Genomic DNA, 13,490 nt, shown 5'->3' with positions numbered 1-13,490 from the left:
GGCTTTATGCACCAAAGCACAGTTTAGCTCAAATAATGGCCTATTATGATTTAGCAGATTAGCATTGTTCATACGCAGACTAGAAGGACCCCCAATTTCAGTGAAATACCTCCCTATTCCAGTGAAACTGAATCAACCTGACAAGTCTTTAATTTTGCAATTCCCTAATCTTGCACGATTATGTTCTGTGAGATCGGCAAGAAGGGGGCCCCTGAAGATTTTGAAACTTCTAGCCAATCGACACTGACAGTTAAGAGAGAGTACATTTGCCTCTTCCTCCGCAAAATTACAACCCAGACAAATATCATTATAGGGTAGATTTAGTCTACACATCTTTCAAGTGTGAATATATGTTATTTGTCGAAAAATTCTCTATTTATCATTTGTTTATCATACTTTATCATTTGTTTTATTTAATTATCTGGTATCATCGGGTATCATTTTCACTGGGTTAAGTCACTAAAAGGGTAAAAACTTTCAATAAAAACACTGATTTTTGTAAAATCTTATAAATTAATTTATTCTTATTTTTTGTTTATTAATTAACAAAACTATTTTTTCATTCATTTGTTTAATTTTTTTACTAAATAATTCAATTTGATGTTTTCTTTTTTTCCAGTGAATTTGGCACTGTAGAGACTTCCACTTCATTGGTTTCGTTATTGTGATTTACATTTTCTTTTATTTCCGATAATTTTTCGGTAACTTTTTCCAGAGTTTCTGTGGTGGAAACCAAAACTTTGTTGGGTTGTTCACTTTTATCTGCAATTTCACTCACTTCCTTCATAGGTTTTTGTCCTTTAAAATATGGCGACGATTTAAACTTCTTCTCAGCGTATTCCATTTCCTTTGAGTATGATTTTTTGCACTCATCATAGCTAATGTCTGACCAAAGACCATGCGTGCGGCACTTGGCCACGTTCAGCTTACATTTGTTGTAGAACACAGCGACTTCGTTTTGAGTTTTGCCACATATAGGTTCGTAAGGTTCAACACAATCATCGTCACATAGGAAACCTTCACTGAAGGCATTGGTCATTCCATTTATTATGCCCGTGTTACCTTTAATGCAATCATCACCTTCGCAACTAAACCATGCAATTGGTATTCCGAGATATGGTGGACTTTGTAGCGCTAATGAGTTCGCATGTTTTCCATCACTTGGAAGGTACGTCCTTTTGACATAGTAGCCATGTTCCTCAGTCGCAACCATTGAGTTCAAGCCACTCGCACCCATGTCTGTTGAACTTGACCATTTTGTCTTGGTTTTTGTTTTTGTGGATGAATCAGATTTGTTTTTCTTTTTCTTCTTAGCTTCAGTGTTGCTTGTGAGCAGCAGAATGGTAACTGGAAAAATTAAGTATTGTTAGTTTTCTCAAATATTGTCTTGAGAAGATGAAAGATTTAAATACCAAACAAAAAAATTAGTGCCTGTAATTTCATTTTGTGTAAAAATTTATTATGAGAATTTGTAATCTTTTATCTTGAAATTCGTATCTCAGCATCGATGTGCTTCTGCTCTGTGACTGAGGTCCAGTAAAATTGTATTCTTCTTAAGTATGCATATTAAATGCGGCATATGTTCGCGAATGCGAGCGCGGCAAGTAAGTTTTCTGGCTTCAAGTCGCTGATCTTGAGTGTGTTTACCTTTTTAATCGAGAACTCTGCGATATTGCGGGCACATTCACGAAGAGTTTGGTGAAATTTGAGTGCGTTTCCAGTTTGCAGCTTCTCGGCTATCGAAGGTGACGCTTCTAAATAAGTTCACTAAACAGAATGAGTCTGAGATGTGTGAGCCGGTTTATAATTGGGTCACTTAGTGCACGCTAATTTGTTTTTGTTCTTTTAGTTCCTTTTGGAGAAAAAAGTACCACTCACATTAGATAGATGTTGGCTCGATTAAAGCTTTACTTTATAACTTGTTTACAATGTCAAGACTCACAAAGTTTCTTGTTTCGTTTTAGATTTGAATGTTTAAATTTCTTATTAAGAAGTTTTATTCGCCCAAGGGAAAGTGCAAGCTTAATGATAATAATGATAATAATAAAGGAATTTAATTAGTCTTAGTCAGTCTTATTATTGATATGAAAAATTCAAAACTCTTTCGCGATTCATCTTTGGATTGAACTTCACATATTTAGTGTATTCACAAAGTGTGAATACAAAATATTATTCTATTATACTTAGTGCCATATCTTTGTGATTAGAGTCTGCATATATAATAACAATCAAAATTAAAATAAAAAATGGAAAAGGGGAAAAATCAAAACAGTAACTCTAAGTTATTATATATCACGCCTGCCATGAACAGAATTTATAAAATATTTCCAAAAAATGAAAAGTTAAATTCACCTACATAAATTCAAATCTGTGATTTGTCAGTGCTGATTGGGAATAATATTAAATATGGTTATACACAATAGTCGTAGGTTTTTATATATCCTTCTGAAGTTAACTCCAAATTCATACAGAATTGTTCTAGATACTAACATCTTTGTTCCATAAACTCAATTACAATGAATACTAAAAAAATAAAGAGAGGACAATCATTATTATAAAAATGATTTTCCAAATTTCATCCCGTATTATAAATTTGAAATCCTTTCGGGTTTTATTACTCATCATCAGTTTTAAATTCAAAATATTATTGAAAAACTTTCTTTGTTAATTTGAACACTCCAACTAGAATATTTGGAATGAATTCATTCGATTTTATTCAAATCTATTTTCTTAAATTAATTGAATCCGCTACGCTATATGTCGAGCTTTGAGTGATTTATATATTTCACATTTTCGAAGAAAACGTCTATCAGTCATAAAAGATCTACAGTATTTACGATTTTTTTGATGCCATGATAAAACTGTTATGCATCACAAATTAATGGATTACTTCGCTAAAACACTCAAGATTGATCAAACCACAAGGGAAAAATATGTAACATAATTAAAATTTTATTTCAATTTCTAATAAAACTATTCTTATCTTCCGAAACTCAATCTGCTAACCTAAATTATATTCAGTTTAAAACAATTTTTATATCTTAACGCTGGATTGAAATTCTTATAAAAGGAAATTGACTGCGAAGATTTAAACTCAGTTCAAAATGACAGTACGGATCAAACTAAGCGGTAAGATCAGGAAATGATTGTAGAAGCTCAAGTTATAGATATTTTCCTTTTTATATTTCAGTAATAACACTAACTGCACTTGTTCTAGCTGCTAACGCAACAAAAGTACGAATGCTGGGCATAGCTCGAAGTAGCAATGCTGAGTTGGAGAGTACCAAAGAAGATAAGCAATTAGAGCCACAGACTGAAAATGACGCAAGTGAAGAAGTGCCTGAACGCGAAAAGGACAGCCGCAAGGTACCGGAATATTTGTATACAAATTCTTATGCAATGCCAAATGCGAATAATATAAAATATATGTTGCCTCAAATAAGTTATCCTGTGTATGGTAGTCCAGTTATCGATAACAGATTAGTTAGTGAATCAGAAACAAATTTCCCTTATTGGCAAGCTGCCCGTTGGCCTGTGACGGATCGATTACAATTCGGCATCAACTGGAATGGAAACGCCGGACTAAACATAGGCAGTTATCCGCCTAAATTACCAGTTGAAGCTTCTCAAAAAGAGGAACTAAGCATGCGACCGACTGCGTTTGTGCCTATTACTGTTGTCGGACCACCAGGACCGCCTGGACCACCCGGTCCGCCTGGTCTACGTGGTTCTCCTGGACTTACTGGCCCTATGGGAAGAACCGGACCTGAAGGTCGACCAGGGCCACAAGGACGTCCTGGACCGCCTGGTCCGCAAGGTCCACCTGGTCGTTCATATGATGGTGGTTATAATCATAATAATGGTGGTTGGTATTCGGGAGGCAAACCGATACTGCCACTTTTAAATTCTGCCAATGATGATGAATAAATATATGAATAGTAAATAGAATTGCAATATTTTTTCAGGACAAAATAGAGGTTAATACTTGTCATAAATAAGAGCATTAGCTGTGCTAAAGTAAGGGAAATTGTCAAATCACTGTTCTTATAAAACAAGATTTTATTTTTATTCTTTCGGGTACAGGTCAGGTTTAATAGGACCTATAGCTGAGAAAACAATAAAATAGACAAGTCAAAATTAAATAATTATGGATCTAATTTACATACTATTTAATAGCATTTAATCACCATAACTTAATCACTTTTTTGTTAAAGTTGATTAGTTGCTTTAGCTTCAATACTTTAAAGAAGTGGCGCGCTAATACTAGATCTAGTATAATCATTAATTACCTGCTTCTAAATTAAAATTGTCGCCAGCAAAACTTGTCATGTTCTTAAATATTTTTTATCATCGTGACTATATAATTTTTACATTATTCTTGTGTCAGACATTTGAAGAATTCATTTTCAGTTTAGATCCAAAATTAAATAATACAATAATTCGACGATTTTGACCGTATGTAGAAAGTAATTCAAAGATCACTATATGACAAACTGTTAACCGATAAATAATACCTGAAAGAGTATACCAGGTTTAAGAATATATGCGTCGGTGGTGAACTATGTATGCTTAAGGATAGGCTTGAACAACTCATATATACTTCTTTGAAAATACAAAACTTTAGATTTTATAGATTTGAGTACTCTGAAATTGTTTATTATTCAGAATATCACATGTTATATTTAGTTTTTTGTCTCTTTTAGCAATTGAATCGATCATCTTATTTGTTCATGCCCTGCGATTACTACGAAATAGGCTTTTAAACAGGCCATGTACACTTTTTGGTTGACTTCTTATATTATTGTGAATAACAATAATTTATATTTCTAATAAATATATTTTTTTTTATTAATATAAATTTTGTAGAACTAAATATTTTCCTTAATTCGGAATGGTAGACCTTATTTGAAAAGCATATTCGGTTTGTGATAAGTTTAATTTACCTATATATTGTTTATCTTGAAAATCTTTTAAATATTTGATGTGAAAAAAATTTAGCTCACCTAAGAGGGTTTTTCAGCTAAATATACAAGCAGCGTTTTTAACCCAATTTCGTTATTATTATAACAGGCAATGATTCTCTAATGGTGAGTCCCTATAAATTTAAGTAAGGATTTACTAAGACAATTACGAAAAAGGTCAGGATATCATAAAATTGTGGGATAACTCAAACAATTGTCGGATGAATCAATATAGTTGATAGTCAATATATTGAACAGCATTTTCTCGCTTCTATATTATCCGAAATAATGGAAAGTGTCTAAGATAAAGATGATTATAATGATTATAATGACTATTGTGCTAAGTTGAAATCTTTGAAAGAATTAAAAAAACTTCGAATATCAATGAACTCGTCAATTATAAGTTGTTGTAATGTCATTCCAGATAACTAATTGGGATTTAAAAAGAAAATAAACAATAGTAGAGATAAATATTCAGAGTCGGTAACAAATTCATTCAGCATTCGAGAACAATAACTACCACTATTTTGGGGCATAATGTAGGCATTTGATAATTTTTGCCTTGAGCCTGCCTCCCTGCCATATAACATAAAGCTTTAACAATTATTTTTAATAAACCCTAAATTTAAAATTTAATAAAATACTTTTGTGAAAAGAAAACTTGATTGCAAAGTGATCTAGTGAAGCGTTTTTGTGTGTCCTTGTCAATGCTTGGGAAGATGTCATTGAGATCGTGGCATCTAGCATCTTAAGACTTCTCATCACACGTTAAACTTTTCTAGTAGTTAGGCTACTTAAGTGGAGTTTTATTGTTTAAGGAACGAAAGCTCATCAAATAACATCCGTTTTTCTAAAAATAACTTGATTATTATGTTGAAGCTGTTTTGAGCCAGTGCACTTAAGCACTTATACTCTTTTTTAATTCGAGGTTTCTTCAAAACCCCTCTCTACACCTTGACTAGATTATTGTTTATCACTTCATCAGACTAAGCAATAATTGACCTCATATCTGCATACCTCCCCGAGGAGCCCATAACCATTTTGAGATTTGATAACGCTGTGCTGGTAAGTCTGTCAGATATGGCAAATAATTTCAGGGCTCTATCCTTTATGTATTTTTTGATGGGATCAATGTTGATGTCCCTGAGGAAAAAATAACTTGAATACAACAATTAAAATAAATAATTTTTTTATTCCATAATTCAGCAAAGTAAAATACTTAGTCATTTATCTAGATAGCCGATTGATGTGTTAGTTTTAACAACTTTGGTAGAATCAAAGTTCAGAATCGGAATCTGTGATACAAAATTATGGAGCTCTGTTTGTGCATTAAGCGTTTGTGGCAGCTAAAACACATGTTGTCAGAACATGGAACTACTAAAAGGACTGCAATATCCGGAAACAATTAAAAGTGTATAGTTAAATATGAATAATATGTGAACATGAATAATGAAACGTTGATAAAATTTAGAAGAGAAAATAGTGTATACATTTGTGATGGTATTTATCTGAACTGAGGAAGAAGATTATTAAATACTGATACAGTTTTTCAAATTTTAAAAATTATTGTCAATTTTCCTAAAAATTTTTTGAAAATGCTTGGAAATGGTCTTGAAAGAATTGGGAAGGAAAAAAATTTGTAGACCATTGGCCTAAGAGTGTATGCTTATGTCAAGCATAACAATTTCTTATCCAAGGAAAAGGAATATCAAATAAGATTCGATTATTGGATCAAATCATTGGCCATTGGAACGTTACAGGCCATTACAGCCTCAGATAAAACGTGAAGTTGGATGTTTCCAACACTAATATCTTTTCCGTAATCGTTGGATTTAAAATTTCAACTGTTTAGATTCTTTCCTAAGTGATGAAAATAAGCTCAGATGAAAATCAAATCAATGGATTAATTAATTAAAAATGATTTCAGTATTAGGTATAAATAAATCTTTATATACATTTTTTTTCTATATTTCCTATTGAAATTATTTATTACTCGTATGTGTAGCATTAGTCGTTTCGTTGGCATCGTCGTTGGCAAATATTTTCTTAGCAAGAAAATTGAAGCTTTAAGATACTCACAATTGGGTAAGTAGATTATATAAACATTCAAAAACTTATTCAATTATAACAAAAAAAAAAATCTACGCATTTACTGGTCAGTTATGCTGGCTGCTGTTGTGGTGTCAAAGATATCGTCAAGATTCAAGATACAATAATTACACAAATGAGAAGATGAAATGTATCGAAACCTTTTCGGACTTGAGTTTGGTCTTGTTTGCATATAAATTATTCATGACTCATGCTGTCGTAAGAGGTGAATACACTTTTGGCTGAAACTGAGATAGATGTGATGCCTTTGTATCTATTCTTCTGTTTGTTTATTAACGTTTTAATGTGTTTTTTGCTATTGAATATTATTTAAGCCAAACAAAACAAAAAAAACAAAAATAAATAAATGAAAAAATTAATATTCAAATGCATCGATAAAACTCCAAACGTTAATGAAGAAAGTTGATTTAGTTTCAAAAGTTTAAAAGAAAGTTGGTAACAATAAAGAAACTTCTGATACGAGTAGCAAAAATTAAAAGTTGGCCAAGACCGAATGCAGACACCTTACAAACAAAACAAAACAGCACTAAAAATTATTTATAGTGATTAAACTGATTTAGTTTAAAACTAGACTAACACACAATTTTATGTTCTAATATGTAATGTGCGTAGGGTGTTTATTGTTATTTCTTGCTGTATAAATGCTTTTGCTTATTAAAAATCGCTATATATGAACAAGTATTTTGCAAAAGTTATATTTAATTAAAATCTTTTGTATTTGTCGTTACCAAATTGTGATGACTTGAAGTAGTTGGATCTCTTCAAAGTTACTCAACTGTAATATATGAGTTATGATTTTTAAATATTATGTATTTATTAGTTTATAATGTCTTGATTCTAAATGAGAAAAAAAATATTTAAATAATATATTCACACAACTTCCATACTTCTGCCACATGTGCACTATTTAGTACCAGAATACATTTTTAACATGTCCAATAGCGTCCATGTGCATCCATTAGCAGTGTGTAAGGATCACTAACCAAATCCAAATTTTATTAAATAACTTCAAAGAAACCTAAAATTTGCTGCTGATAATTGCGATAGATAATAGGTCTAAGATCTATGAAGTTTTTCATGGAGTGAGAGATCAAGATATGAAATATTTACAAAATTTTTAGGAAAAGTCTGCATATAGGGTATTAGCTCTCTGGCTTGTGAGTAAAATCATTAAATGCTGCTCTTATTTTTTTACAGAGGACGTGGTTAAGTTTAAGATATAGTTAAGCTAAGTGTAACTGTTTGCAAATATTTTAAGTTTTAATTGAATTCCAGACTCGTTTGGAATTTTTCAATATTTTTTATAATATATTTTAGTATATATAATATATATATTAACATAAAAATAATAATAACATGTGCTAATATTCTTCAAGTACACAAGAATTTCATTAAAAATGGGAGTACAAAATATTTTATTTTTATTAGTAGTTACTAAATTAATAACTTATTAGACTCTAGTTTAATTTTTTTTTAATTGTTTTTAAAATTGATAATGAATTATTTTTTAATATTTAATTTATGACAATAAGAAAGGTGCAGTCTTCATATAGACTGATACAGATCTTTGATGCCTTATACCGAAGTATGATTTTTCCTTGGATCAGTGAAAGATATGGGAAGCAATTACAAGTAAAATTAAATGAACATTGCTCATAAAACCCATATATTCTAATCTTAAATGAAAGACAACTACACGTTTAATAGAATATATGGTATATGCTTAATATATATAAGCATGGCTGATGCCATATATTACTTCATTTTAAAAGTTTTATATTAAAAAGTTTAAATTGTATGTTATATACCACAGGGTTTCAACGATTGAAGTGTTGCCTATTCAAGCGACTATATTTTTCTGGTTTGAAATAATTTTTTATTGATTTAAATTACAAAATTTTGTGGAAATAATCAAAATTTAAGAATTCTTTTACTCCAGCTCGGTATGGGCAACTTTTGCCTTAACTATGGCCTTCACACAGTTAAAAAATGAATTGCATGCTTCACGAATGTGATCTTCCGGTATTTTGGCTCATTCCTGAACAATGGCTTTCTTCAGCGCATCCAAACTGGCACATTTTTTAGTCTCCCCACCTTGCTCTCCAAAATGGCCCAGATGGTATAGTTCATTGGGTTTGTAACTGTCGAAAGCCATTGTATGGCCGAAATTAAGTGTGGAAACGGATTTTTCAACCATTCTCAGTTTACACTAGGTTTATGAGAATGTGAAGAGATTTGTTGGAATGTCCATGATTCATGACCGAAATGTAAAGCAACTTTGACGGTCACAGCTGCGCATAGCATTACTCGAGATGGAAAATTACTTCGGATGGCCATTCAAAGTTTAAAAATTTCGGCACTGCGTTTGAGGCTAGTTTATGTCGAGCCTACACTTTCCGAACCATTTCATCTGACGTTGCTGTTTATATTTCATCCACTACCATAGTGTTTGGCAACGCTGCCTCTACTATTATAACTATTTATGTTACGATACATAAACATTCTATTCTCTTGGAGGTGTCTGAGTTAAGAATAATAGCTGGTTGTGATTTTCTAGCCAAATATAATACAATCATACTATTACATTTAAATTCCATTTCGATTAAATTTTGTTCCATAAAACTTAGACGCAAGTGCTTGTGATTACTTGTAAAAAATATAAACAGCTGTCATTTGAATGAATTTTACGTAGTTGGCAATATCAGTTTGACAGATATACCTGTATGTAGTTGGTAACATTTCAATCATCTAACCCTTTATACAAAACATTAGTAAAATATTTGATACTGCTGTTCCACTAAAAATGTTTGTTAGTGTCTCTAGTCAGTTAGGAAACTAAAAAGTTGATCAGATTATATATGTCGCTCTATCAAAATTAGCGACGATTTTTCAGTTGTCATATTTCTTCCTGACTATGCTATTGATTTTAATTAATAATATTAAAATATATATTTATATTATGTGATATTAACGTGAACATAGCTATTGTATTACAATCCATATTTGTTTTAATAAATAAGTAAATTGTTGTAGAATAAGTAAGATATTTAAGAAGCGTTTGAGATAGTTGTCCAATAAATTATTACAATTGGTGTCCCAACGATCCAAAGACCCGAAAAATTTAATTATATGTGGTATGAGTAAATTGTATTTTCCTTTAAATTAGCCAACTATGTTAATTGAAGGAATAATTTATCATGATCAGGCAACGACAATTAAGCCATCATGGCTTGCTGATAAGACTCGATACTTTATTGAATTAGCTATTTAACATATAAAGTGTTACCAAGTTTCCATGTCATACTTTCTGAACATAATTTTTTTAAATAGATATAAATTTTTGCATTGCTTATGAGCTGAGCAGTTGCTGAACGCTTTTTTTATCGATTTTGAAAAAAATTTTGAAACAATTAGATGCTACATGCAGTGTTTCCACTTTCTTTGAAAGTTAAGATACTGTTTTATTTGCAAGCGAGTATAGGTTTGGTGAAAAGAACGCAGTAGTCTTAACATAAGCGTTAATTTTAAATGTCTTATATTCTTTTTAAATAATTATTCACTTAAGAATAACTTATTCATTCTAATTAAATAATCCTTCTTCGTTGTTAATTCTTTGAATAACTTCTTTATACCAATTAAATAATTTCTCTTTGTTCTAATTAAAACTAAACTATAAAACAAAACAAAAGATAAAAATAAATTATTTTCCATTTTAATTAACGTTAATACATATCATTAGTGTCTATTCACAACTTCCTTGCATATCCTCAAACCAGTGAGCCTTTACTCTCCTATTTAATGATATAGGATATAGATAGTATAGATATAGACATTTAATATGTGTGATAATGTATTGTTGAGTACAATTCAAAATAAAAGTTTTATTATTGAACTCTTTTATTCTTCAAACATACTTTATGTTAATGAAATAAAAAATAAAAATAAATTTATTATATTATTAAATATATTGATATGAAGAGCACAACCATAACTATTGTTCCCATAACAATGGTTTCTGATATGCTGCATTCAGATAAAAGTCAGTTGTTTACTATTACGACTGTTCATATAGTTCATGTATATATATATAGTTAAAGAAAAATTTTTTTAATTAAGTTTCCATACAATTGAAATTTAAATATTATTTTAAATAAATTTGACATTTTTTAATTTAAATAAAAAAGAAAAAAAATATCGTTGCGATTTCAAGTATTTCGTACAGAAAACAATTGCAGATCTCAGCCGGCACGGACCGATATTCGATATTTGTGGAGCAAAATTGGTGTGAAATATGGATTTTTTCTGCTTTGCTTGCTTGGGACCTGCTTTGTTTAAAGAAAAAGCTCTTTAAGATTTGGGCTTGAAAGCTTCTTTGTTCAATTCTGTGGAGCCGTATTATCCACCACAGCGCACATCCATCCATCGCGTATTGGTTTCTGTGTGCACGTCCATCTGTAAGAAATTGTCGGAATAAGAAAGTATAAAATATTGAAATTAAAGAAAAATGTGAAATAATTTTGTTTTTACTTTCATTTTTTGTTTGCGCATATTTATGAACGCTATAAAAAGGCAGCGAAACTCGTCAAATTTGCTCATAAAGGCCGCGAACCTTTCAGTAACTTGGAGCAGCTGTAAAATGTGTGGCCGCGTTTCGTCGTATACCATCGGTGAGTGAAGTCGCTTAAATTAAAGTATTGTGAAGTGCTAATTGGATTTGTAAATATTGTTTTGTACTAAATTTTAGCAATTTTTGTGTTAATATGCCTTTTCGGTTTATTAAATGCTGCCTCAATTAGTAAGAGATCGAATGATTTAACGGTTGGCAAAAATGGTAGAAATTTTGTCCCATCCCGTGCAGTAAGACAAGCAGCGCAAGATCCTGAGGATCCAGAAGATGCAGATTCAGATGAAGACGATGAGGAGTATGATGCTGAGCAGGCACAACAAAACATTGTACAGCAACAACAACAGCAAGAGCAATCATTGGAAGACAGCGAAGAAGAAGATGATGATGACGATGACTTGTTTAGAAGAAGACGTAGGGATATAGTCGATGATGAAACGGAAACTAAAGCCGATAGTGTGTTAGAAAGTTCAGCCACTTTAGAGGAAAATACGATTAAAGAGGAATCAGCATTAGTGGATATTTCGACTTCGACAACACCTGCGCCACCTTCTCGTAAATCATCTGTTTTAATACTTATCCGTGATGCTTTGAAAAAAGTCACAACGGAGCTTCCAACTGAACAAGTTGCCTCCAATGCACTACATTATTTCCAACTCTTCGAACATTTCCTGCAACAAACAATTGAACAAGTAATTGGCGACGATGATGATGATGAAGAATCCAGTACAGTGAAAAATGAAGTTGAAGAAACAGCAGAAGACGCAATTAAAGCTCCGGAATCTCAATCCACTGTAAAACCAGTTATCGATGAACAACCACATACTGTAGCAGTAAATGAAGAGAAGCCGTCATCCTCACCACCGACCAAGGAAACAGATCCAAAGCCTGTTGAAACTCCATCCGCTGGGGTGGTAACGGAAAAAGCAGTATAAATTTATTTTTTAAATGTTTTTTGTTAAAATTTTTCTTTACCCCTAACTTATTTTATTTATTTATTTATTACTAAAAATTTTGAAAACAATTCCTCGGTGTTTTACATATTACAATTAGTCAAATATTTTTCTTCTACCATTTTGAGTTCTTCGTTAATCACTTTAAGGCCTTAAAAACAAAAAAATTTTATCTTTGTAATAATTTTTTTTTTAAAACATCGTTTATTGGATATGTGTAGTACAATCTTAACTATTTGTTAATTTCTTACTATTTTTGAATTGTACATAATAGATATTAAGTAATACGTGAGCGGATTTACTGAACCAATGTTCAGTTTCCAACCAGTGAACCAGTGTTCGTAAAAATGAGAAAGGAACAAACTATCATGTTTATTCTATAGTTTATGGAATTCAGTCAAAATAGATTGTTAAAAAAAAAAAAATAGATTTGATGAATTTTATAGTTTATTTGAAAAAAAAGTTATAAGATCGTAATTTCCGGTAAGAAGGACGAAGTTCTGGAAGCGGTCGTTCATGTAATTTCTGACGTATGTTGCTACGATGTCGATTCGTTTGACGTAATGGATTATACGAGTTCGTTGTTTTCTTGTGGCTCTTATTATTATTAAGTAATCTGTTAAACTGTGATGTTGGTGCCCGCTGCTTTTTTGAAATTGCCTTACGCAAAGGGCTTGACAATATTGGAACATTATGACCGCCCACAGACAATGTTAAAGGTAGTCCCGGTGATGTAGTTATGTAGATTGGTATGGTGATATAAATCTTATTTGGTGATGTATTTATGATTTCTGGTGTCTAAGAAAATAGTACTATATAAAAAATCTTACTGACTGCATGAGA

General features: G+C 31.3%; 2 protein-coding genes across 3 annotated transcripts; one reads left to right on the top strand and one right to left on the bottom strand.

Annotated features, from left to right (window-relative positions):
• Nucleotides 1-592: 592 nt before the first annotated feature.
• On the bottom strand, nucleotides 593-1,528 carry LOC119670451. Its single transcript, XM_038080712.1, has 2 exons — nucleotides 1,413-1,528; nucleotides 593-1,347 (listed from the first exon to the last, which is right to left on the bottom strand). Exons 1-2 carry the CDS (start codon nucleotides 1,441-1,443, stop codon nucleotides 593-595), a joined length of 786 nt encoding a protein of 261 aa, XP_037936640.1. The 5' UTR covers nucleotides 1,444-1,528.
• Nucleotides 1,529-11,240: 9,712 nt separating this feature from the next.
• LOC119670448 (uncharacterized protein DDB_G0286299) lies at nucleotides 11,241-12,669 on the top strand. 2 transcript variants are annotated; one of them, XM_038080710.1, is made up of 3 exons: nucleotides 11,241-11,524; nucleotides 11,640-11,737; nucleotides 11,815-12,669. In XM_038080710.1, exons 2-3 carry the CDS (start codon nucleotides 11,707-11,709, stop codon nucleotides 12,627-12,629), a joined length of 846 nt encoding a protein of 281 aa, XP_037936638.1. In that variant the 5' UTR covers nucleotides 11,241-11,524; nucleotides 11,640-11,706; the 3' UTR covers nucleotides 12,630-12,669. The 2 variants fall into 2 exon arrangements, with proteins under 2 accessions (XP_037936638.1, XP_037936637.1); XM_038080709.1 differs by having other exon boundaries at nucleotides 11,241-11,548.
• The last annotated feature ends 821 nt before the right edge of the window (nucleotides 12,670-13,490 follow it).

The sequence above is a fragment of the Teleopsis dalmanni genome, chromosome 1 (assembly GCF_002237135.1).
Source record: "Teleopsis dalmanni isolate 2A chromosome 1, ASM223713v2, whole genome shotgun sequence".
NCBI lineage: Eukaryota > Metazoa > Arthropoda > Insecta > Diptera > Diopsidae > Teleopsis > Teleopsis dalmanni.
Note: the sequence above shows the minus strand (reverse complement) of the source record. Positions and strands in the feature narration are given on the sequence as shown.

What these genes read in the sequence shown, in the direction of transcription:
- LOC119670451 (XM_038080712.1), bottom strand. Translation starts at nt 1,443, where the DNA reads ATGAAATTACAGGCACTAATTTTTTTGTTTG. An exon ending in GGCACTAATTTTTTTGTTTG is followed by an intron (nt 1,348 to 1,412) that starts GTATTTAAATCT and finishes TAATTTTTCCAG; the next exon opens with TTACCATTCTGCTGCTCACA.
- LOC119670448 (XM_038080710.1), top strand. Translation starts at nt 11,707, where the DNA reads ATGTGTGGCCGCGTTTCGTCGTATACCATCG. An exon ending in CGTTTCGTCGTATACCATCG is followed by an intron (nt 11,738 to 11,814) that starts GTGAGTGAAGTC and finishes ACTAAATTTTAG; the next exon opens with CAATTTTTGTGTTAATATGC.